The sequence below is a fragment of the Cynocephalus volans genome, chromosome 16 (assembly GCF_027409185.1).
Source record: "Cynocephalus volans isolate mCynVol1 chromosome 16, mCynVol1.pri, whole genome shotgun sequence".
Lineage (NCBI taxonomy): Eukaryota > Metazoa > Chordata > Mammalia > Dermoptera > Cynocephalidae > Cynocephalus > Cynocephalus volans.
The window spans coordinates 48341771-48367232 of NC_084475.1; the positions used below are offsets into that span (position 1 = coordinate 48341771).

Below are 25462 nucleotides of genomic sequence, written 5' to 3' on the forward strand. Positions count from 1 at the left end.
CTAAAAATGTAATAATGACTCCCAAGAAACTTCTTAGAAGGACATGAACAATACTACTTCAAAGCGTATCAGATTTCCCCAATCAATATACTTCATTAACCAGATTATCTTTGCCTTCACAACAAAAACTTCTCTTTGTGCATTTAATGTTAATTAATAAAAATTTTTATGCCTACCTGAATCAAAGTGATCTTTCTCCAGGATATCCAGAAGTTCTGTCGAGTCTATAGACTTACTAATATCTACTCGAGGAGATTCTTTTCCAGGATCTCCTTCACCTTCTTCACTAGTCCACAGTTCTCTAGTAAATTTATCATGATCAGGTTGTCTTCTGAAATCATCATAGTCTTTCTTTAGGCGGCTCCTGAAATAAAATACCCAGTGTAAGAAACAATACATATATATTAAACTCTTGGAAGTTAAACTAACTCTTTAAACTGTACTCGTATATTGAAATATTTTCAATTAAGTCACTAAAAATTATGTTTTAATCTTAAGTGTATTTTAGATGGTTAGTTTGGTCTTGCAGTGATTAAATGCTCAAAAAGACAAAACTTAGGGTATAGCCATAAGAAACTTTTAAGATTATATCTGCAAATTTCAGAATAAAGCATTTGAACATACAACCTGTTTGTCTTCCTAAAGGCTACTATTAGACCTATTAAATGAGAGAAAGGTAACGTATTTTTCTAGCTGCATTGACAGAAACATTTGAGATAATTTTAAAATTACTAATTATATTACAGTTTAAAAGGTCATTTTTAAAAAGTTAAATTCTAATCATCAGTATCCATTATTGTGACTATTATACAGATAGTAACAAGCAAACAAATCTATTTTTTAATCCTGAAAGTAATCATATCTAAACCTTTCAGTTTTACCTGAATTATTTTGTTATAAAGCTTAGGGAAACAAGGTTGAAAAGAGATCCGATTTTCACAAAGATCCATTTCACATTATGTAATAGCTATATTTCTGAGAAACTACAGAGAGACAGAAACTCTACTAAATGATTACATAGTATTTCAGAAATCCTTTATTATTCCTTTTACTTTCAACTAAGTTCTCCACTCTACCCTCAACCTTTACCCTTAAGTTTCTTTTTTGTTTGCTTAAAAAATAAATCTGAACATATGTTCTTCAATTTATTTTTGCTACATATTCTTATTTGTGCATATTAGAGTTTAAGTCATACCTCTGTCACTTACTAGTTGTAAGACTTTGGACAAATTCCTTAATCTTTCTAAGCTTGTTTCCTTTTTCGTACAGGGGATAGTAATAGTACTTACCTCATAGTATGTGTGGCACATAAATATTCAACAAATGTTAGTTAATAATTACTCTCAATTCATTTATGTTTTAAATGATTGTTTAAGGGTTTTAGGGAGCAGATGAGGGCTGGGATGCATGAGTATGGGTTACCACAGGATAGTCACAAAATGATTTCCCTTTCAATCTATAATATTGGAATGGAGAAATATCTACGTGGGGGTAGTATGAAGTTCTGCTCCCTTCTTGCTCTCAGTCATTTCAGTCTCAGCTACTGACTGCTTATTTCATGGAAAATAGAAGCAATCAGAAGAGAACTTTCACAGGCTCGCACTCATCTGCAACTTACTTTAATTTGTACTCATATTCTCTGTCTACTTATATGCATTCTCTCTTGTCTATTCAAGGATATCAGTATACCAAATGTTTGCTTAAGTTTGTTTTTTGTCTATTAGATCATTTCTACCAGTGTACAAACACGTTATTTCTCCCATTAATCAAAATAAACAAAAACAAAAACAAAAACACCTTCTCTTTACCCTATCCTTCCAGGTACTGCCTCATTTCTCTACTCTACCGCAGAACTCCATGAAAGAGGACTCTTCAATTCCTCTCCCCTAATTCTCTTGTACAGATTCCTAAGACTTTTACCCACTTTTCTACCAGCACAGCTTGCAAAGGTCATCAATGATCTCCACGTTGCCAAATTGAATAGTGAATTCTCTTCTTCATCTTCCTCAACCTATCATGACCAGACCTCCTTTTAGAAACATTTTCTTTACCTGGTTTCCAGGACACCACTCTTCCTTGGTTATCTTCCTTCCCTTGCTGAGCGCTCCTTCAAAGTCTCTTCTGACAAGTTGTACCCAAATCTACCACCTCTAAATGTTGGAATGTCCAGTGTTCAGTTCTCTCTTCTTCTCTAACTGTGCTCACATCCTAGGCAATTTCTATCAGTCTTGTTTCATACAATTTAAATACAATTGATATGCTGACAAGTCCCAAATTTGTACCTCCAGCCTGGCTGACTCCCTTGAGCTCAGACCCATATACTGAACTGCCTATTTAATAACACTAATTAGATGTCTAAAAAAGCATATGAAACATGTTGAAATCCAAACTCTTTAATTCTCCCTATTCCCCCATCCCCCCAAAACTGCCACTCCTTCAGTCTCCTTTATCTCAGTTAATAGCAACTCCATTATTCCAGTTGTTTAAAACAAAAATATTGGGCATCATCTTTTTTACTCCTTACTTTCTCTCCACACCCCAAATCCTTAAAGAAATTCTACCAATCCTATTTTCAAGATATGTCCAGAATCCAACCACTCCTTGGTACCTGCACTGCTACTGTCCTGGTCTAAACCAACACCATTTTTTTCCTGGATTACAGTTATAGTGTGCCTTGGGTTGAAAGTCCCCCAAAACTTAATCCCCACTGTAACTGTTGAGGGTGGGAAATCCTATTATGGTAGTTGAAAGGGGGGGACTTGAAGAAGTAGTTAGATTATAGGACCATGACATAATGAATGGATTAATAATGGTGATCAGGGGTGTGGTTCTGAGGGTTTTAAAAACAGTGAATGAGAAGGTTATGCTTGCTCTCTCTGCTCTGCCATTTTCTGCAATATGAGACCCCTGCATTACTATAGTCAGATGTGTTCCCTGGAGTGTGGACTTCCCAGCCTCCAAAGCTGTTAGCAATAAATTTCATTTTCTTTCCAAAGTACTTAGTTCCAGGTATTTTGTTATAAGCAACAGAAATGGACTAACATCTAGTGTAACCGGTTTTCCTGCTTTCATCTTTGTCCCATTCATCACACTAATCTCAACACAGTAGCAGAGGGACTGCTTTAAAACATGTCAGATCATGTCCCTCTCTGCTTATCATCCTTCAATGGCTTCTCATCTCACTTGGTGTAAAAACTAAAGTCCTTATAGACCCATATGATCTGGCTACCTTCCCCTTTACTTCTCTGCCTCTTCTCTCTTACTGTGTTTCTCACTCACTCTCTTCTGGTTTCACCTGCCTCCTTGCATTTCCTGTAAATGCCAAACATGTTTCCAACCTTAGCGCTTTTGCACCTTTCTATTCACTATGTTTTTCCCTCAGATATGCACATGGCTTCCTCATTTACTTCGGGTCTCTGTTCAAACAGCAACTTGTTTGGGAAGCTTCCCATGACACCTGGATAAAAGAGTAAGCTTCATCCTTTCTAAACCAGGCATTTTCTATTCCCCTTACCCTGGCTTTATTTTTCTTCACAGTACTTTTCACCATCGGACACTTAAGTTTGTCTGTTTCTTCCATTAGAATGTAAAGTCACAGACTGGGGGCTTTATTTATGAACACTACTTTCTTAGGGCTTAGGAAGTGCCTTGCACACAACAGACACTCAAGAATATCTGCTGAACTACAAATGAATGAAAAACTTATTAAATGATTTCAGGACAACTTCCCAAAGTCATAAATTAAGAGCCTTAAAATAAGTAAAACAGACTATAAAGCTTGAATTACCTGTTTCTTTGAAAAGCCTTCATTAACTTTGGCTCCCATGGCAGCAATTCATTTAAAAGACGTATCAATGTGCTATGCAATTCTTTTACAGCTTGCCTCCGATGATACCATTTGCCCTAAAAACACAATTTCTAAAGTAAATCCCTTAGATTTAATCCAAAAGTCAACATCAAGCTTATTTTCTGAGTAAAAAACAAAATGCCAATAAGCTACCAAAAATGTATTTCTTCTTCAGAAGGTTGCAGAAAGGGGGAAAATATTCTGTCATAAATCTTATTCAATACATTTAATCATTTCGATTCTACAGGAGATATTTGGAACCCATTTCATCCAACCAGGAGATAAAAATTAAAAAAATTTTTTTTAATTGCATCAATTATAAATGTTTTAGTAAATCATTTGCTAAATACACGTGAAGATACACACACATATATAAATTCATTAAATAAGTAAATGACATGGCTCATTTCAGTAAAGGTTTTGTATTTTCCCAGAATGGGGGAAAAGGGCAGAATAGCTAGATTTATTATCATATCCAAAAACAGTCTTCGTAACAAACTTCTTCAGGAAATTTTATAATTATTTTATTTTAAAATGTTTCCAGCACAGAAAAGCAACCAAAGCAGTCATTATTTTTAATACTACAATGCAAAATGAAAACTAAAAATTCTGCTGAAAGAAAGTAAAGAGGACACCAAAAGATGGAAAGACCTTCCATGCTCATGGCTTGGAAGAATTAATGTTGTGAAAATGTCCATACTACCCAAAGCAATCTACAGATTCAATGCAATCACCATCAAAATACCAATGACATTCTTCACTGAAATAGAAAAAAATAATCCTAAAATTCAGATGAAACAACAACAGATCCTGAATACACAAAGCAATCCTGAGCAAAAAACCCCAAAACCGGAGATATTACACTACCTGACTTCAAATTATACTACAGCTATAGTAACCAAAACAACACAGTCCTGGCAGAAAAACAGACACATGGACCAATGGAATAGAGAACCCAAAATCAACCCAGGTACTTAAGCCAATTGATCTTTGATAAAGGTGCCAAGAACATACACTGGGGAAAAGACAGCCTCTTTAGTAAATGATGCTGGGAAAACTGGATAACCATGTGTAGAAAAATGAAACTACACCCGTACCTCTTGCCACATACCAAAATCAACTCAAAATGGATTAAAGACTTAAATATAAGACCTCAAACTACAAAACTACTAAAAGAAAACGTAGCAGGAACACTTCAGGATGCAGGACTGAGCAAAGACTTTACGAATAAGACTCCAAAAGCACAAGAAACAAAAGAAAAAAATAAACGGGATTATATCAAACTAAAAATCTTCTACACAGCAAAGGAAACAAACAGAGAATGGGAGAAAATATTTGCAAATCATACATCTGACAAGGGATTAATATAGGAGGAACTCAAACAACTTCACAGTAAAAAATCAAATGATCCAATTAAAAAATGGGCAAAAGAGCTGAATAGACATTTTTCAAAGGAAAACAGGTACATGAAAAAATGCTCAACATAACTAATTATCAGGGAAATGCAAATCAAAAATACGCTGAGGTATCATCTCACTCCAGCTGTACTGGCTATCATCAAAAAGACCAAGAATAACAAATGCTGGTGAGGATGTGGAGAAAAAGGAACTCTTCTACATTGTTGGTGCGACTGTTAAATAGTACAGTCATTATGGAAAACAGTATGGAGGTTTCTCAAACAACTACAGATAGAACTACCATATTATCCAGAAATCCCACTTCTGGGTATATACCCAGTGGAATGGAAATCATCATGTCAGAAGGATACCTGCACTCCCATGCCCATGTTTCATTGCAGCTCTATTTACAACAATCAAGATATGGAACCAACCTAAATGTCCATCAGCGGACAACTGGATAAGGAAAATGTGGTATATATAAACAATAGAATACTACCCAGCCATAAAAAAGAATGAAATTCTGCTATTTGCACCAACATGGATGAGCTTGGAGAAAATTATGTTAAGTGAAATAAGCCAGGCACAGAAAGAGAAATATCCCATGTCCTCACTCATAAGTCATACTAAGAAACAAAGAAAGAAAGCCAGACCATAGTAAAACACTGAACTTTCAGAAGGAGAGAACCTATAGATATTACAGGTGGGAAAGGGGGAGGAGGAGGAGGGGATAAGGAGTAATTGGGTAAGGGACACAAAAAGTAATTATGATTTGTAATGATGAACATGCCACTAAATACTGGTTTGATCATCACATACTGTACACAAATACTGATAGTCCACTCTGTACCTTATAAATATGTATCAATAAAAATAATCACACAAAAAATACTATAATGCTAAATTGAGTTAATAATTACTGAAGCCCCTCCATTGCTAAGTATTATCCTAGGTATTTCACATATATGTACCTAGAGAGAGCTCTAGCACTTATGAAAACACTTTCGAGGTGTGCACATTGTTATATTCACTTAATAAACGATGAAACTAAGGCACAGAGAGATTAAATGACTTGTTTAAGATCCTATAACTTGAACTGATATCTGCCTAATATCAAAGTCCAAGCTCTTAGAACTACATCACTACCTCTTACAAACTGCATCACATAAATTCTATCTGACATAGGTTACAAAAACCTCTTTGAATACCATAGGAACAATAAATTTATAGCAGGTAAGCCAACCCCCACTTCTCCACAATGTTAGTGTATACTCATCATCATCATCTACTGCTATATAAACATTTTTTTGTAACAGCTTTGAAATATAGTTCACATACCATATAATCCACACATTTTATTTCTAACGAGACACATAACTACATATGCAATGGATCACACTGTACATGCACAAAATAAGACTTCATCCTACAGCAACTGTTAAGTCAATTTGCACATATGTAGAACATTAAGGCAGAAAAATTACCACTACCTGGAGCAAAAAGTGTTCTAAATATGTGCATAAATTTCCCAATTTTACGTATATAATGCCTTCAACATTTAGTCATGGAAATTTTAGTCAAATATAAACCTAAGTGACTAACAGTATAGGCTTACCAAAAAAATTATTTTGTGCTTTAAACCAACAGAATGTTTATGCTTGTAAAAATAAACAGCTACATTTCTACCTCTAAGGTTTTCATCTCTCAGAAGGGGAATTGCTTATTAGAAGAGTAGGAAGATATGGGATTTATGTGCATGTGCATATAATGTATATGGAACCTAAGATCACTGACTAATTCTTTTGTCTTCTTAGTGGCATGACAAATCATATTAAGAAAAAATTCAAGAAAACTAATTTTCATTTCATACATTGACCTAGATAGGCCTTCTTGTTAAATGTTTAAAGTACACACAGGACTCAAGTTAACAATGACTTAAACCTTAAGCGTTTATTTTTCTTAAAGAAATGTTATTAAGTGCTTACTCTAACCCATAAAAACAAACCTGTTAAACTGATATACAATAAAACTAAACAAGAAATAACTTTCATCTAGGGAAAGTGAACTTAAATTGAGGAAAATAAAAAGGCAAATGACAGCCATCCTAAATTCTTTGTGGAATGAGGTAGGGTTTTGTTTTAATAAAAAAATAGAAAATAGGTAGATTTTCCCCCATTTAATAAAGCATAAACAACATTCTTCTACTTCTCAACTACTATTTGGCTCGAAAATGAAACGGTGAGAGTGAAAGTAAACTTTCCCAAGCTCGAGAGGAGGAGGAGGAAAGGTATGAGGAATGAAGGTAGGGAGAATATCCTCTTTGTGGTAGAATTAATTAGAACAGTGTTAACAGACTAGAGAACACCAGGCATGCTGAATAGTTAGCTCATTGGGGGTTACAAGGACAAAAATGACAGTTGCAGAGTTAACCTGGGTAGTATGGTTGCTGTCTGGATTAGTATGTGGTGAGGGATGGGGGATGCAGAAAGACTAGCAGTATTATGGGACAGAAGACCTTAGTTCTAGGTAGATGAGGCACAGGAAAGGGAGATTCTTGTCTTGAAATAAGAAAAATAACAAGCTGGATCTTGTTATTTCAAGACATCTGTCAGCTGTACTTGTGTCTCTGCTAAATTACAATATTAATTTTTGTAGAAACAAGTTTAAAAAGGATCAGAAAAATTTTACTTTTTATTTTGTTTACTAATTTTAAATTAATCTTACATTCAGAAATATACTACTGAACTACCAGACTATATACAAGGAAGGGAACTTAAATATCAGAGAATATGACTTTCATATAACCCTGCCTTATCCACTGACCTGTTTTGAAATATCTATGACCTTTTGACTTTATATATGTTTTGTGGGCTTCTTTCCTTTCTTCATATTATATATTCTCAACTTGGGATAGTGGTGGTATGATATTTCATTTATAATTTGAAAATGCATGTTTTATCATTCTGTATTTAGAAAACAAACCAAAAAGTTTATTAATTTCCTAACACAAATTATAGAAAGTAAAGACTGATAAATGTTTTGCCTGGAAGATATATATAAAGAATATAATGACCTCTACAAAGGGCACCCCTATATCCTGTCATGGGGTATGTGAGTCCATAGGATTTATGTTTATCAAAAAGAGACATAGGTTTTTAAAAAGTTGAGAATCACTGCTCTGGGACTGATATTTGAGGTAAGGTCCTTTAACCACTAACAGTAAAAGGGAAACTCACACTGCTTGTTTAATGTATCATCATCTGTCGTCAAAGCATGATGCTTATAACTGAAATGGAATGAAAATAATGACACTGTCTCTTTCTACTTAGTGATGGGCTCAGAGTTTCACTGTATACAATAAAACTAATATAAAAAGAAGAAAACTTATGACTTAAAAAAAATTAAAGATGGTAACAATCTACCTTATCTTGGGTCTAACATAAAAATCTATTTAAAAATCAAACATTTTAAAAAGTCAAACAAATATTAAACTTTAAATTAGGTAATTAACTAAAAGCCAGTAATAGCTTTTCTAACTGATCAATCTTATTTTTATACACAGCTAAGGAAAAACCAAGCACAATTATCATGTTTCTTTTAGGATGAAATTATTGAAGTTAAAAGGGAAATTAGAGGGCATAATTTTCTGGAAAGAAACTGACTAAAGTCACACAGGGAAGTACTTATAGATAGAGGTAGACTTTACAGTAGTATTCTACATCTCCTGAATGCTAAAATCCACTCTCCTTCCACTATACAATGTTCTCTCTCTTGGTCCTTACACAGTTACTAAAGAAGAAATAGATTATATTGTGTAAGTACCTATATTTAAATGTAGGTATCTCTCTGTAATAAGAATTAAAATCTCTAAAATTTATTTTGTTAATTTAAAAAATTATAATAGTAATTAAAATGATAGTGACCAAAAGTTTAAAAGTGAATTAAAACAAAAGCAAAACAGCAAATTCCCCTGTCTTCAAACTGTGAGAGACTGTGACAGTAATAAAGATCAGAAAGGCTTTTACAAATTTTTATTTGCACTGATTGATACAGAATCAAAGATAAAGACAGTAGGTAGATGGTTTAGTAATAGGTCATTTGTTAGAGCAGTGCTACAACTTTCATATTAACAAAAATATATTTAATAAACTTTATGCATATAATTTTAGTCCTGACTTTAAACGTGAATATAGGGATAAATTAATCTCTTCAATATCAGATTTCTCAGTATTTTCAGGGATAAAAAATATTTTCTAAGATAATCCCAATTTATTATGAGAACTTAATAATTCAAATATTTACTGAAGGTCACTTTAAAAAAGAGAATAATGTTTTTCTTTTCTGAATCTACTATAAAGTTTAACATAAAATAAAGTATGAATTTCAAGCATGCACCATGTAAAGCACACAATACAGTCTAAATTTGAAGCTTACCTTTCATTTCTTTCTCATCCAATGTCCACAGCAGCTGCAGATTGCCAGCTCCCTTTCCATGAGATGCCCCAACTACCAAAGAGTACAGGTTTTACAACCTCATAGGGATTACTACAGAAAGGAGCTGGTCTATGGTCGCAAGGTAAGACCTTCATTATATTATGCAGTTTTATAAGTTTTTGAGTATGATACATTAATAACTTAAGAAATCGTAAGGAAAAACAAACTTTAAAAAAAGTTACAAAACTGCACAATATTGTAAAATGAAAAGCTGCATCTCTATGTGTGTGAAATGAATGGGGATGGAAACTTACCTTACAGCTAAAGAACAACTCCATTCTGCTGCAGTAATCTGGGATGGGTTTGACAGTACCAGCATAATGCTGGCTGGGGTGTTGCAAGGGGAGGGAGTTGGCAATCTACTGATGCTGGGGATATTGGACACCTAAAAGGAAGAAAAAGAAGAAAAAGGAAAATAAATAAATTCTGTATTTATTAAATGTCTCATCACCATCGATGTATTTCGCACTTTCATAAATTTAGGTGCTTTGTATGTTAAACTTAGGTGAAAGTCACTTGTTTACACAAAGCATGCAGTTACTTATACAGATTTTCTTGTAACATTATATCTAAACAAAACAGGTATCAGCAGTCATATGCAGAAAAAATTAAAATCATATATAAATGTATAAAGAATGCTTTTTTTAAGTTTAGAAGGTGTTATTATAGAGATGATAATATTTTTATTAAAAATAACAGTACAAAGAAAAGATAAATATAAAGTATGAATGCTACTTTCCTATATGCTTTTATTTACAAATACATGTTAGAGCACAGAAACATGGATCACAAAATATTTTTTGTTACAGACTTGGTTCTTGTCACAGGCATAAGTCCGGTGGTAGAAAAGGGATTAATATCAATATATTATGCTTTTCAAATAAAAACAGATAACTTTTAGAAAAGCCACTGAACCCTTACATCTTATTTAGAATCACTAGCGACATCCAAAGGTAGCTTGCAAATAATTTAAACTCATATGTATAAAAACATAGCATAAATAAATGAAATGTAATTAAGTATTTTAACAAACTAATTATCTGACATTCTCCTTAGTCTAAGTAACATTAAATGAAAAGGTAATATTCAGTAAGCATTCACTTTTTTTCTTATTGCTTACCTAGAGAACCTACCACCATATTCATATATTCCTGCATATTCAATTCTGGGGGTAAAACATCACATTTATCTTGTTGGTATATAGTTCCTTGAAAAACTGCTAGTTTGGCAGTATAGTGAAATGTCTGCATATCACTATGGAAAAAGTTAAAAAGTATTTTAATACTGCCAGTGGTTCTAACATAACTATCATATGCTATTATTTTCTCTCAAGATATTCTCTTCAGTTTTCACTTATGACTAATTAAAGGCATTTTACTTCATTTTAAAAGCATCCCACACTGAATACATTGACTACTATGTACAACATTTCCATTATATTTCTAAACTATCATTTAAACAGAAAGCATGAAGGCACACAACTATAACAATGCAAACTTCTGTGTCTTCTGGCTTTGTAGAGAAGAAAAAACTGGGTGGAAGATAACATTTCTAGGGAGGTAGCTCACTATTACGGGGAAGAAAATCTACCAAATACATTTAACAGATGACATGCTACCATTTTCATTTACAGAGAAGAACGAACTCTTGACTGGAACTTAACCACTGGTTGAATATCCAAATTTGATCCTTTAGAGTAAACTGGTGGTAGCAAAGAAGTAGATGAAAATTTATCAAATCTATACGTGCTATCAAAAAGGTAGGTTCTCGTGCAATTGACAGCACTATCTAAACCATTAAGTAATTCTATGTTTATCTGGCATCATCAGGGCATAAAAAGTTCCACATAAGTGAAATTAAGACTGAAAATACCTTAAGGCAGGGACAGTGTCCTACTTATTTTCACATTCTCATACTCTATCACAACACTTACCACAGAATAGGCCCACAATATTCAATTATATAAGCAAACTTCTCAGATAATCAATGAAATTTCCTCCTTAGAAGTGAAAGATTTTTAAAAACTGGGCCGGCCCCATGGTTCACTTGGGCGGGTGCGGCGCTGGGAGCGCAGCAGTGCTCCCGCCGCAGGTTCGGATCCTATATAGGGATGGCCGGTGCGCTCACTGGCTAAGCGCGGTGTGGCCGGTCTCAAAAAAGACAAAAAAAAAAAAAAAAAAACACCAAAAAATTTTAAAAACTGATAGAAATATTCCTAAAATATAAGTCTTTTCAGATATTCTGACACACATGAATATAATTTAACTTTTGATGATGGGTCATCATTATAAACAAGTTATTGTGTTACGTTTTAATGCAGTGACTCTCAGGACAGCTGAAGTTTCTAGAGCTATTACTTATATTCCTATACTAAATGGTTATTGGTTATTAGACTTTTGAACTCCTAAGATCTGCTTTTGTAGGTTTGTCTTTTTAAAAACTATTTATCAGTGTTTCATGCTGTCAATAAATCTGCCTTAAATATTTCTTGTCCTAATTAGAAGCAGCTGCTACTACCTGTTAGAATCACATCTACATAAAAAGAAACTGGTTCCATGAAAGGCCTTTTTCTATTTTAAAGTACTAGACCATCCACATGTAGACTCTGTGCCCTGTGTTTAAGTTCCTTTTTGTTTTCTGCTGGATTCTGGATTGATTTTTCTTCAGTGTATAATGTTTCTTTTTTTCTTTTTTCTACAGAGTATGGTAAAATGGTAGGAAAGTTTTACTAGTGTTTAGTACTCTAATTTTTTTTGACAATATTCTTTCCTAATTCACAAAAAGCATCAAACTAAGGTCTTTCCAAAGATTTCAGTATCTTTTGTGATATAAAAAGACAGAATGATGTGAAGCTCATTTTTTGGCTTTTATCCCCCATAGATTTAAATTTAATTTTTTAGAAGAGTGGAAGGTAGTAAAGCAACTGTTAAACAGAAGATAATACAAATTTACCGGAACTCTGAAAAATATTTGACACTTAACATGTTACTTATATTTGAATAAGGTGTGTGGTAAGTAATTCAAAAAGGTTTAAGGCAAATTATAAAAGCCACACTATGAAGCTCTGTCTATGCAGAAGGATTTGCCACCTGGTTCAACTCTTCATGAAGCTTACTCACTCCATGCTTGGAATATACAGCATTAACCCTCTGCCTGATATAGAAATACCATATCACCTCTTTTCCTTTTAACTGAAACTTTCTTTGGAAGAAAAGAGGTTTTCAAATATTGTTTTCAAGAAAGTTTCCCTGATGGGATTCAAAATATGACAAATTGCAATAAGGAAAAACAGTGAGCACTATTAACAAGAGTTAAAATCTTATTCTTAGTTGAGCAGAGTAGTTATTAAATGTCAAAAAATACTTGAAAGACTTAGCACAGATAAACAAGGACTATAAATTCTCAGATAATTCAGTGACTATAGACAACTGAAGCTTTGCTTGCCTTACCAGTCATACATTGTTCTGGTTCACATTTCCTGTCATTTAACTCTCTTTTCCCATTATTATTTTGAACATGTCAGTTAACATTTGATTCTTCATAAAATCCACTTGTTATTTGTCCTTCCACCTACTCTCAAACAACATACATACATGCAATGAGGAAGTAAGCAAGTGTCTAGGGTGCTTGGTGACTTCTGAATAAACACATCTTGAAAACAAAAGATTAAAGTTTTTCAGGAGAGCGCTAGTCCAACCAACCCTGATTAAAATTAAAAATTTATTCCTAGGGTTAAGAATAAAATCTTAAGTTCTATAAGTAAATTCCTTGAAGATAAGAACTTGGCTTTAATCTTTGGATCCCTCCCAAGTTCCTGAAACTATACATAGCACATAGAAGACATTCAGGAAATACTTACCTAATGAATAAGACTAGAATCTGTAACTAAGACAGATAAGGAAACTTATTTTATCTGTTGTGCAGTATTTCCAACAGGTCACTTTTAATTTTTAAAAGATTTAAATGTGACTATTTAAAGATAAAGTGATTTCCCCCTGACAACTGAGATAGTTTTCAGTTTTGTTAACCATTAACTAGTTTACCATAAGATCTAGAATAAGAAAACATACTATGCACAATGATGTAATTTTCAAAACCTTAAGCAAAACTAATTTTAATAATTTAGACATTATTACAACCATACCTATAACCAAAGATATTAAATAAAGTTGATTAGGGCTTACTGAGGACTCTCAATGTACTTAAAGTTCCTTACACTAATGAAATAGACTTTGTACTCTAAACAGCTGGCTAAAAAATAATTTTAATTTGATGCCTCACTATGAGAAAATGAGAATGAAATGGAGAGATGAGGAAAAAATCACATAATCCTTCCTTATAATAGAGTAAAATTTCTTTTTTACAGGAATTAGAAAATAAGATTAATGCATAATAATTTATCTGCCTTTTATCAGGCTTTACTATGTGCAATTACATTTTAGATCCATATAAATTCATGTAACACATGAAGTTTTATAACATTATTTGACCTTATTTCTCTATTTACTTGTTTATTATTCTTACTATAACTTCATATTTTAAGATTATATAACATCATGTTTCTAAAAATGAATAAAGAAAATTCATACAAGTATATAACCATGTTATTCATAACTTCATTTCCTGTACTAAGGAAAGTTAAAGGTAAATGGTGAACAAATTTAAAAGAGGTGATAAATCATAATGGATTGAAGACAGCTAACACATCTGACACTAAGGTCAAGAATCTTAATTATATGATAGAATTATGAAGGGTAAAGACTACTGACATTCACAAGTTCCATCAAATACAAGTCTGAATTAGAAGTATATGATGTAACAGAATACTCTCAATTACGTGACCTGTTATTATGATTTCACTTCTACCTAACTTCCAAAACATCAACTTGTTTTCTCCCTATAATAAGTTGACAGCAGCAGACAGAAGGAAAGCATAGCACCCATAGCAAATACAGGCTTGTACCAGGGTTTTACAACCTCAGCAAAACCAACATTTGGGGCCAGATAATTCTTTGTTGTGGGGGAATGTCATATACGATTGTTACAATGTAGGATCACTGGCCTCTATTCATTTAATTTCATTACCACCTCTTCAACTGTGACAACCAAAAATGTCTTCAGACATTGCCCAAAGTCTCAGGGGGGCTGGGTGGGGCCAAAGGAATCCCTGACTGATAGATAAACACGGATTTAGAACTCGGCAACCAAAAAATGGGCTGTCACCATTTCTGATCTAAGCTTCTGACTTCTTCAATGTTTGGTCTAGCTAGTGTAAAGCCTCCGGTTAGGTAAGAAAAGTATTATTATTGTATTATGAATTTAAATCATTTTAAGAACATACAAATTAATTTTATTCATTATTTTAAATTTCTTTACAATTCTTTTTAACATGCCTTTTTACATACTTTAATCATATGCACATATTATTTTATATGTTATTAAAATTTAACATTCCACAATGTTTTCATGTAGTAGCAATGATCCACCAATATATTGTTTTACTAGCTATATGATATACAATATGTTAATATTATTGCTTGGTCAGTTATCTCCCTACTGTTGGACATATGGGCTGCTCCTAAATTTCCATATTAGTGGTAGTCTGTTAAATGCACCATTGTGTAAATTACTTTTGGGGGTGGGGAAAAGGAATGGGAAGAATAGAAGTTAAATCCCAAATAGCATCACAGGATCAAAAGCACAGGCAGTTTTTTATAGTTTTTCTTACATATTGTTTATAACATTTAGAAGTAACTGAAATGTCTTAAATCCTGCTCAATACTGAAGTGCTTACCTGTTAAAAGATGTGTTAGGAAAGATAAGGTCTTATATTTAAAATTTTAGTTTATCTATACTGATAAGAATTTCATTTATCATTATATAATCCAGACAAGGTTTCTTTTCTTATAAATAACATCTTTTTGTGGCCAAATTTTCACTCTCCTTGTACCACTCAATCTCTACATGGACCTTTCCTTTTTGAAGGAAAAAAGATTGAAACCTCTTTGAAAATCTAAACTATGATATAAAAGCATAAGGAAATGAAGCAGATATGATAAAAAAAAGGTGCTCACATGAAAAACCTAGAAATAACCTTGGCAAAAAATCATCCAATTTTTATTATTTAGAAAGAAATAATGTCTAACAAATTTCAAATAAAACAGAATCAGGTAAATTTGTCAATATCTTAGCTTTATCTTTCTGGAAAACTAATAAATTTCCTTGACTACAAAGGACATTTTCCAAATAATTAAGTAAAATGTAAATTTTACCACTTAACTAAAACACAAAAATAAAAACAATAAAACAGCGTGATTTATCCTTTAGGTCACTAAAGAATCCCATGACCTAATAACGATGAGAAAGACAAAATTAAAGGACTTTGTCAAACAACATATTTCTTTTTACCTCAACCAGCAGTCTCCTTTTAAATCTCAGGTAGATAATTAAGTACAGCATTGCAGGATCTAAAGGATATTGAGTCGTTTTTGACTAAGCCCCTAAGGAAAGTGATGGGATCAAGTGAACTGAGTAAACCTGAGAAAATTAAAGCATTTTTCTCTCTTCTCATTATTAACCATAAATGGAATTAGTTATCTTGCAAGAATGAGTAAACAATCTAGATTTTAAAAGGCTAAGTCTTCCAATACACTGAGGAGCTCAATTGCAAAACCTCTAAGAGATTAAAAAAGCTTTTTTATGTAAACATAAAACTGTTCTAAAAAATGAAGTCTATTAATTAAAAAAAAAACCCAAACGCAAAACCTTTTAAAACAGAATGTTGACCAGGGTGAGGAAATGGGATCGTTCTTCCTTGTTGCTTTAGTAAGAAAAAATATTTGGAAAGGTCCTGAAGAGAAGAAGCGCCTGAGGCAGAGAGGTGTTTATAAGAATCCATGTTAAATCCTCTATTACATGCGTAATTTATATCTTTAGTAATGACGTTTATGACAACCAAATGTTTATGTGCAACATATCTTCTTTGTTATTGAAGCCATTATTTGTACATATAAAAGCTGATAATGAAGAAGAGAATTGTTTTGATTCTAAACACTTTTAATTTTAACATTCATATACTTTTATGAAGATCAATATTAATACTTCATTTGTCTGGCAATAGTGAAGGAAGTCCACAGACAAGGAATCAGTCAAAATATCACTATCACCAAGTTTAAACACTTCACTATTAAGAAGTCCCTCAGGTCCTCACCATGAGCCCAATTCTAGTAAGTATGGTTACCTGCTTTCTTAATCCACAGTACATCAGCTAGGGCAAGTATGTGGACATACACAAGAAACGACAGCTGACAGACAGCCTGGCAATGAAGAAAGAGACAGACAAAAGCAAAAATACAAACAAACAAAATCCTTCATAATACACAGCATAAAAGCCTTTCGTTAAGTAAAGCTACTGATATCAATAAATTTTTACAGTAACAAGTTATTGATATTTATAATAATGACCCTTGATTTACCAAAAAAGGGTTAAATTGTATTCAATATAATACAAGGAGACAGGGAAATTTCCCATTAAATGATTAAAATAAGGGTTTTAGTATTGAAGTGTTTAAGTCTCAGTTAACTAGAAAATTTAGTTATGTGGAACACCTTATTCCCAAATGATGCCAGACAAATAAACTGATATTAAATATTAACATAAACATTTGATAAAGTTAATTCTTGTAACTAATATCTATCACATTCAATATTAGCTTTTGTAAAGAAATAAAAAATGATACTGAGATGCAAAGTTTTATTATTTGTTTTATTCTGTGTGGCCATTTCATTGATTGAGATAATTTGTTCATGTAAACAGTCTTTCAGGCAGTTTAAATTAAGGGAAAATAACTCATATGTTGGTAATCTCAATAAGATCATCCCCCCCTACATACAGTTCCAAGAATATCTATTTCTTGAAGAGTGAAAAACATATTTTAAAACTAACACACAAATATTAGGGGTCATGTACAAGTTACGAGTTTGGAGACACAAAATCTAATCAATGAAACCCTACATGTAATCTAAAATTCTCCGATAATCATGCCCTCAAGGATTATAATGACAAGTATTGTCAGCTTATGTTTCCTCTTACTCTTCTACTTGTTCCTGTGAACAAAGGCAATATACTTCCACCTCACATCACCAAGGAAGTGAGGTGAATGGCTTTACAGAAAAACGCTAGAATGCTTGCAAAAGTATTTTTCTCCTACAACAGATGCTGTAAGTACTTAAATCAACTACACTTAAAATTATGCATTAACAACAAATAAAAATGTGAATTTATAATTTGGGAACAAATTAAAATAAATTATGTTTAACTGCAGCATAGAAGACAATTAGCACATTTATTTAACAGATCTGTCTGTAGTGGACACCTCACTAAAAACAGTTTCTGCAAAAAGCTATACATAACACCCTGATTTTTAAAAAAATACTATTCTTTCCAATTAAACAGAATCAGTCCTTTGTGAGCATAAAACATCAAATAAATTTAAATAATTTTAATAATTAAGCACTTGGTCTTCCACATCAAGAGACTGCCCATATACCAAAAGTATATGTATGAAAACATAAGGGTCTAATAAGGGGCTGAACCATTTTTAACGGAAATATTTCTAAAATATATTATGCAGTTTTCCACGTCCTCAGATTGTCCTCAAATAATGTTTTCTTGTGCATTGATAACTATCATTATGAACATTATTCTATCTCTTAGATTATAGTGATATTCTCAGGGGTACCACGCAAGAAATTTCTTAAGGCTGTTTTACCCTATTATTAAATCACCTCAGAAGGTTGTACTTTTATGGTACTTTCAACTATTCCCTTCAGAGTGCTACCAAGATGTTATTTCCTGGCAGCATATAAAATGACTGATATCAAATCTGCTATCAAAATTGCTGAATCACTAACCATATTTTACACATATTTATATTAACAGGTTCTGAACAAGGACCTAAAAGTGGCTTCATGATATTCCTACGGCATAAAACAAAGGTTTTTTAAAAAATGATTTTCTTTAATGTTTAAAGCTTTCTCCATTTATTTATTACTGTGTAATTGTGTTTCAAATCTGTTACATAACCCAGCTATAAATGGCAGTTAAATAGGTGCTACTGATTTAATAAATAACAAAACTGTTTCATCAAGTATCAGGTGAATAATGACCTTATACTCTAGTCTCAAGAAAAATTTTTAAAAATTAGAAAAAGAAAGTAAAGATTAATTATGAATTTAGAATATATAGTGAAAGTTAAAAAAGATTTCAGCTGATAAAAATTCTTTAAAAAGTCATATTATAGCTAAGCATATATCAAAAATATAAGGGGCAGAATTAAACAATTTACATCTGTTTTTATGTTACACTTAATTAAAAATTTATGTTACTAAGCAATGAACTTCCATATTAGTATTAATTTAAGAATATTTGCAAGGTAAACATTACCCAAAAAACTACTAGTCAGAAAACAACCAACCAGTATATTGGGAAATATCTAAAACTGTACCTGATATAAACCAGGCAAACAAAATTAATTTACTTGCCCCTGGCACCATCTTTATCTATTAAAAATGAAAACTAGACCACACAGGAGAAATAAGAGAAACAATGTTTCTATCTTTCATTGCAAATTTTCATGTAATCCAGGAGAACAAGATTTTAAAAAGGCTTTAGAAAAAAGCAGGAATAAATTTTAATGCTGACAATAATAGACAGAACTTTTGGATTAACACCTACCGATTTTTTTCTACTGTTTTCCAGATCTTTGAGTTCATTCTCGATTTTTGTGATTAATTCCCTGAGTTCATCAAGATTAGTGCAAATAAGCTAAAATAAAACACAAAAACACAGCTTGATAACACATAAGATAAAACACCCAAAATGTGGTAACAGAAGTTGTTTTAACACACACTGAATTCACAATTATTTTTCTCTATAATAGTAAAATGAAAGGAAAGCTTTGCAGTTTATATTTTAAAAGATATTTACTTGTTATGATGTATGAACTTCAGGCTCAGTAATAAAACAAGCTGAAATTTCAACATTGGTGGTTTCATCCCAAACCCCCACCTCTCTGTTGGCTTTATGATCCAGGTACTTTCTTAACGTTATTTAACTTTCAGCCCAGAATGACAAAGATCTGGAAATTCACCCTTTACTGAAGCACCTTTAAGAAATGCTTCATTAGGCAGTCTCTTAGTAGGTGAATGAATGCACCCCTGAAGAACTGTAGTTATATCTTTGCTTTGTAATTTAACATACCTTAGTTACTGCTGTGGAGACTGCCAGTAAGGAAGGACTGCAACTATGTAATATATTTAAAGATGTACACGAAATTAAGTACACATTCTTAATATGAGCATAGTAGTCTTTAATAAAACCATATCCAAAGATAGCATCTATTTCCTTTCATAACTGTGTGGCTCATTTTATTTTCACCTTGGTAACACTGGCACATGGACAAAATAATTGGTTCTTAGTTAATAATAACTGAACTAGCGTGGTTTAATTACTAAAGTTTTAAACAGTGAAGTGTCAGCAGCAGTAACAAAAATATTAGTAACTACATTTTAGTTCTTGTAAAATTATACTGAGTTTTTCCAATTAGTTCAATATATTTAACTGTTTTCCTAAAACAACTGAAATGATTTGAAAACTCTACTGTGAAAAAGAAATTAAAAATTTCTGAAACAAAACTGCAAGCACATAGAGGAAAAGGTTCAGATTAATGAATCTTGTTGCAATGTTTATACTGTGTGATAATTTAAAAAAAATACTGTACTTGTAAGTTATTAATTCATCACTAACTTTTATCAGCCCCATCTTTACTACATCTGTTAATTTCTATGTAAGGGCATGGTTTTCCTAAAATGCATATTTTATTAGAAAGACAAACAAAACAACAAAAGCAAAAGTGGGTTACAAGATAATCCCTAGTGGCTACTGAGTGACAGAAAATAGGATACAAGGAGTCTCTTAAGTTTCTTTTATTAAGTCAACCTTATGAAATAGCTGATATGCTTTTAATCTACAAAAATGGCAATATGGTCCAACCTAACAGACTAAGAAAAAATCATCACAAATAAGTTGTCATTAGTACTGACAATTACTTTTAGAAAGATCTATGCCATTTTAAACACAGAACTGACAAAGTAGGGAAAACATGTACTTAAGTAATCCAAATTAAACAATTTCAGAGAACACACTACAGTGATGTAGTGGGAAAGCGCAGCTGATATTTATTAGAAACTACATGTTCCAATTTGATAAATCTAGTTATGAAAGAAATGATGATGGTCAAGCAGTGGACTGGCCAACCAGGTAAGTGCCTGTAAAACTAGATGTCTTCAACTTCTATTATTACCTATAAAGCCTTAGAACATTGTTGATCCCACAGCATATTTTTAGTAAATACTTAGTGAGAACTAAACTTCTCATAGTATAATCTGCTATTATGACAGCCTTGTCAAATTTGCCCCAGAGCCTGTACATTGCTATAACCCTTTTCACTGACCTTGGTGTACTAGTTAATATCACAGCATAGATTTCTCACTTGCACATATGGCAAAGCTCAGAGTAATTTTTATTTGCATCTTAGCTGTCTCACAATAGGAGGAACAAGGGTACATTTTGCATGCAGTCTGTCGAAACTTACAGGAACAATAAAGACATATATATATACCCTTACAACTAAACACACCCTAAAATTTTTAAGATTTTTAAATTATTAATCAGTCATGAGATCAACAAACATATTCCATTTAAAGGAACAGCAACACAGTTCTGAGGCCAAACCATGAATGATTTCCACAATTTAAAAGCTATATAAAATAACACTTTAAAGTGGCTTACCTAACTAAGTAAGTTGTACTAAATCAGTGCTTCTTAAATGTTAATGTGCATAGAATTAACATGGGGACCTTGTTAAAACATAGTTTTTGATTTAGTAGGTCTGAGGTGAGACCTTGGACTTTGCATTTCTAACAAGTTCCCAGGGAGAGTATGCAGATCACACTTTTGAGTAGTAAGGTTACTAAATGATTATGAATTACAATTCAGCATGGTTACTAAAACATTATGGTACTATGGAACTAATGAGTATAAAAATTAAAAAAGATTAATTTCCAAATAGGGTATGACATATTGAACTAAATGTACAATGAGAAAAATGTTCCTTAAAATGAATAACATGACTCTCACATATAAATTTCACTGAACTTGAGGGACAAAATATTTTCAGTAATAATATTTACTTTGGAGTTATACTAGAATAACTTAATGTCTATACAACAATTTATACTCTTTATATACTAATATATATTCACTCTCTATATATATCTAATATATACCTAATATATATACTCAATATATAGAGTCAAGTTATTATAAAATTCTTATATAAGAACATAATTTGATTTATGCCAACTGTATGTCCTATACAACTCTATTCCCTCTCTTTTACAAAGGCATATCTATGGCCTTTAAACTCAACTCCATTTCAAATTGTGTTTTTTAAAATAGAATCAATCCAATAAGTTCACCTTAATAAGGAGAAGAGATGCATTTTTTTTTTTTTATTTTTGGTCGTTTCTTCGTGACCGGCACTCAGCCAGTGAGTGCACCGGTCAGTCCTATATAGGATCCAAACCCGCGGCGGGAGCGTCGCCGCGCTGCCAGCACAGCACTCTACCAAGTGCGCCACGGGCTCGGCCCAAGAGATGCATTTTTTTGAGGAAAGCAAAACACCTTATTAAAATCTCCTTCTCATTACCTTGAATTTGAAAAACCTATCTGAGGCACAGGGCTTCCAGAAGTGAAAAGGAAAGCTCCATAGCAGTTCAGGTTACAGTCAAGTCACACTGCCAAACTCATGAGAAGAGGTTTTCAGTCATACTGCAGAGGTTAAAACAAGTTTTATCCTCCAGGAAGAACCTCTGTAAGAATGTCAAACACTCTCTCGAGTTAATCTTTCATTTGACACAACCCATAGCAGAACCACAAAATCATAGATCTTAGAGCTGAAAGGGACCAAAAGTGTAATTTGGCCAAAGCCTTAGCCTAGGCTAAAATGGCATATCTCCAGTTCATATACAAGCTAATCAAAACTAACAGAGGTAAAGTAAACTAAGATGATGCATGGTGAAGGAAACCATAGAACCCAGGCCTCCTCCTATTCTTTAAGGGATCTTTCTGAACAAAAATAACAAAAAAAATCTAACAAGTGAATATGTATTATTATTATAGTATGTATTATTATTATAGTTTCAGGATTTAATTTAAATCTTATCTTTCATTTTTATTAAATGGTAATATTAAAAGGCCATCTCTTCAATTCAAGAAGCAGAAATGTATGTATGTTGTGGGGGAGGGGAGGCCCTGTACAGATCAAAAGAACTCCATGACCATATCTCAGAAAAATTACATTATAAATCATTCCTCACTTTCTTGCTATTTCAAACTAGAAATTATGCCCTTTGGGTACAAACTCAACAGTCTGAAATATATTTGTTTGGAAAAGGACATAAGGTAACATACAAGTATACAAACAACACGGTAGGTTACATTAAAAAGCAAAGCAAAGGAAAAACAATGCAGAAAAGTAAAAATAAATAGGTCCAAATAAAATGAATCTCATTTACTTCCATTCTAATAAAAAGATCCTATAATTTATTTTAAAAATTGTAAGCAAAACACTAAATGCATGTGAAAACTCAATATTTATATTGTATATGAACTAAAATTATAATAACATCTGTTGAAACTATGCAGACAGGCAAACTCCTCTTTATTTCTTATCAACATACCAGCAATAATGACTACTTCAAAACCTGCAAATACCATTTGAGATGTGAAACAATTTAACAAAAATTTTTTGCTATCATGTGATTAAAAACAGATGTTTCTTTTGGTATGCTGTATTTTAAAAATTGAAAGAATTTTAAGAGGGAGGTAAAAACCCCTGCTGTTAAAAGTGAAACAAAAAGCTGAGGATAAAAATACTAATTTTAGGAGGCAGCAATTCAAAATAATATTATCAAAAGGTCCTTAACATAGTGAAGCAATTAAAAAACTCTGACTTTACTTTTGGTACCAATTTGTTATATTGAGGGTAATATTTTAACTCATTATTCCTTAGCTTCTCCATTAGTTAGATGGAGAAATATAGTTTTTTTAGAGCTATGTTAAGGATAAGTGAGTTTATTGTTATGTCTGAAAACAACACTACTATGTAAGTCTTGGCAGGTGGATTCTGGATTTCCTCAGCAAAGCTGCCTTTAGAATAAATAACATATGGAACAGGACCAAGTACACACTGCATGAAAGATTTTTTTGTTTACCTACAAAAAGCCAAGCCATGGCAACTAAGGCTGTTAAATTATTTTAAAAACTTGTTTTATTGAGACTTGACACACTAAGTTTAAAAAATACTTCCTATGAGTTTCTGTCAAAATTATGTGCAAAAAGAATTCTTATATTAGATTAATCTCTTAAATATTAAACAAATTAAAAGGCTTTTGGGGAAAAATTAACTATTAGGAAAACTGATATTCACTTCTCAGTCTAACAGTCTTTCTTATATTACAAAACATAAAAAATAACTTAGTCAATTTAACAAAGTCATAACTCAACACTCAAAATAATTCCTAATTTTTTGCAATTATTGCTACTAAAAAAAACCCAACTTCTTCCCCTACATGACAACTGTATAAACTCAATATAATGCTACAGTAGGGATAAGCCTAAGTTTTCACTCTCATCAAATATAATGATGTAAATATTACTTGGCTTTTCACTTTTCAAATTCTTGTAGGCTTAATCATGTGCCACTTTCATAAGACCAAATCCAAGCTTTATTTCAATCTTAAGTAGCTGGAAAAAGGTTAAGGGTCAATATTAGATGCTCTTAAGCCAATTCTTAATTGATTTTCCTTTTCATAATGCAGTACTTTTTTCATGAGAAGCATCTAGCATTCTTATTTGAAAAAATAAATAAGAATAGCTTAAACAGTAAGCTATATCAGTTAGTCCTCACAACAACCCTACAAGGTAGGTACTATTATCACCCCATTGCACAGATAAAGAACTGGAGTCACAAAGAAGTTAAATAATTTACCCAAGGTTACAGAGTTAGTAAGAGCTGGCATTCAAATCCAAGGAGCCTGGCTCCAAAAATCCATGCAGTTAATCACTATGCAGATTACTGGTACCCAACTAGACCCACAGACTTAAGGTCTTCAGAGGATGAAACCCAAGAATCTTCATTTTTAATAAAGGCATGAGGTAATTTTTATACTATCTAGTTTGAGAACCACTGACATAACTCTTAGGAAAAAGTGGCACACATACGGTTAATCACTTTACAATATATACAAAAAAAAATCCAATCTACCATTTGAATGCCCATAGTGTATACTCTAAATAGGGGTGGGATGATTATTTTCTTAAACTGACTTATAGATATTAGGTGAGTATACAAACATGGATTCCTCCTGAAGCAAATAGAGAGGGAAGTTTGATTTCTAGGTTTAAAAAAGTCAACAAAAACTCTGTCAAACTAAACTGTAGTTGAAGTCAAAACAGGATTAATTTTTTAAAGTCATTAGGACTTATAAAAAAACAACAAACTTCCACAATTTAATCCCTTAGCATGTTTCTTTTTAAGCATGTTTTTGTCAATTTAAAGATGGCCAGCCCTTTGGCAAATAGGTCAGGTTTTGCAAAAGG

At 32.4% G+C, this 25462-nt stretch overlaps 1 protein-coding gene across 3 annotated transcripts in view; it reads right to left on the bottom strand.

Annotated features, from left to right (window-relative positions):
- The window catches only part of BRD10 (bromodomain containing 10), a 98764-nt gene that overhangs the window by 5112 nt on the left and 68190 nt on the right, over window positions 1-25462 (bottom strand). For 2 of the 3 annotated variants that reach the window (XM_063080921.1, XM_063080919.1), the window contains 3 exons: window positions 19475-19564; window positions 3788-3903; window positions 177-364 (listed from right to left, as the gene is read on the bottom strand). In XM_063080921.1, the coding sequence (XP_062936991.1) occupies window positions 177-364; window positions 3788-3903; window positions 19475-19564 (394 nt within the window). The remainder of the gene's footprint in view (window positions 1-176; window positions 365-3787; window positions 3904-19474; window positions 19565-25462) is intronic. The other variant, XM_063080920.1, reaches the window with a different exon arrangement.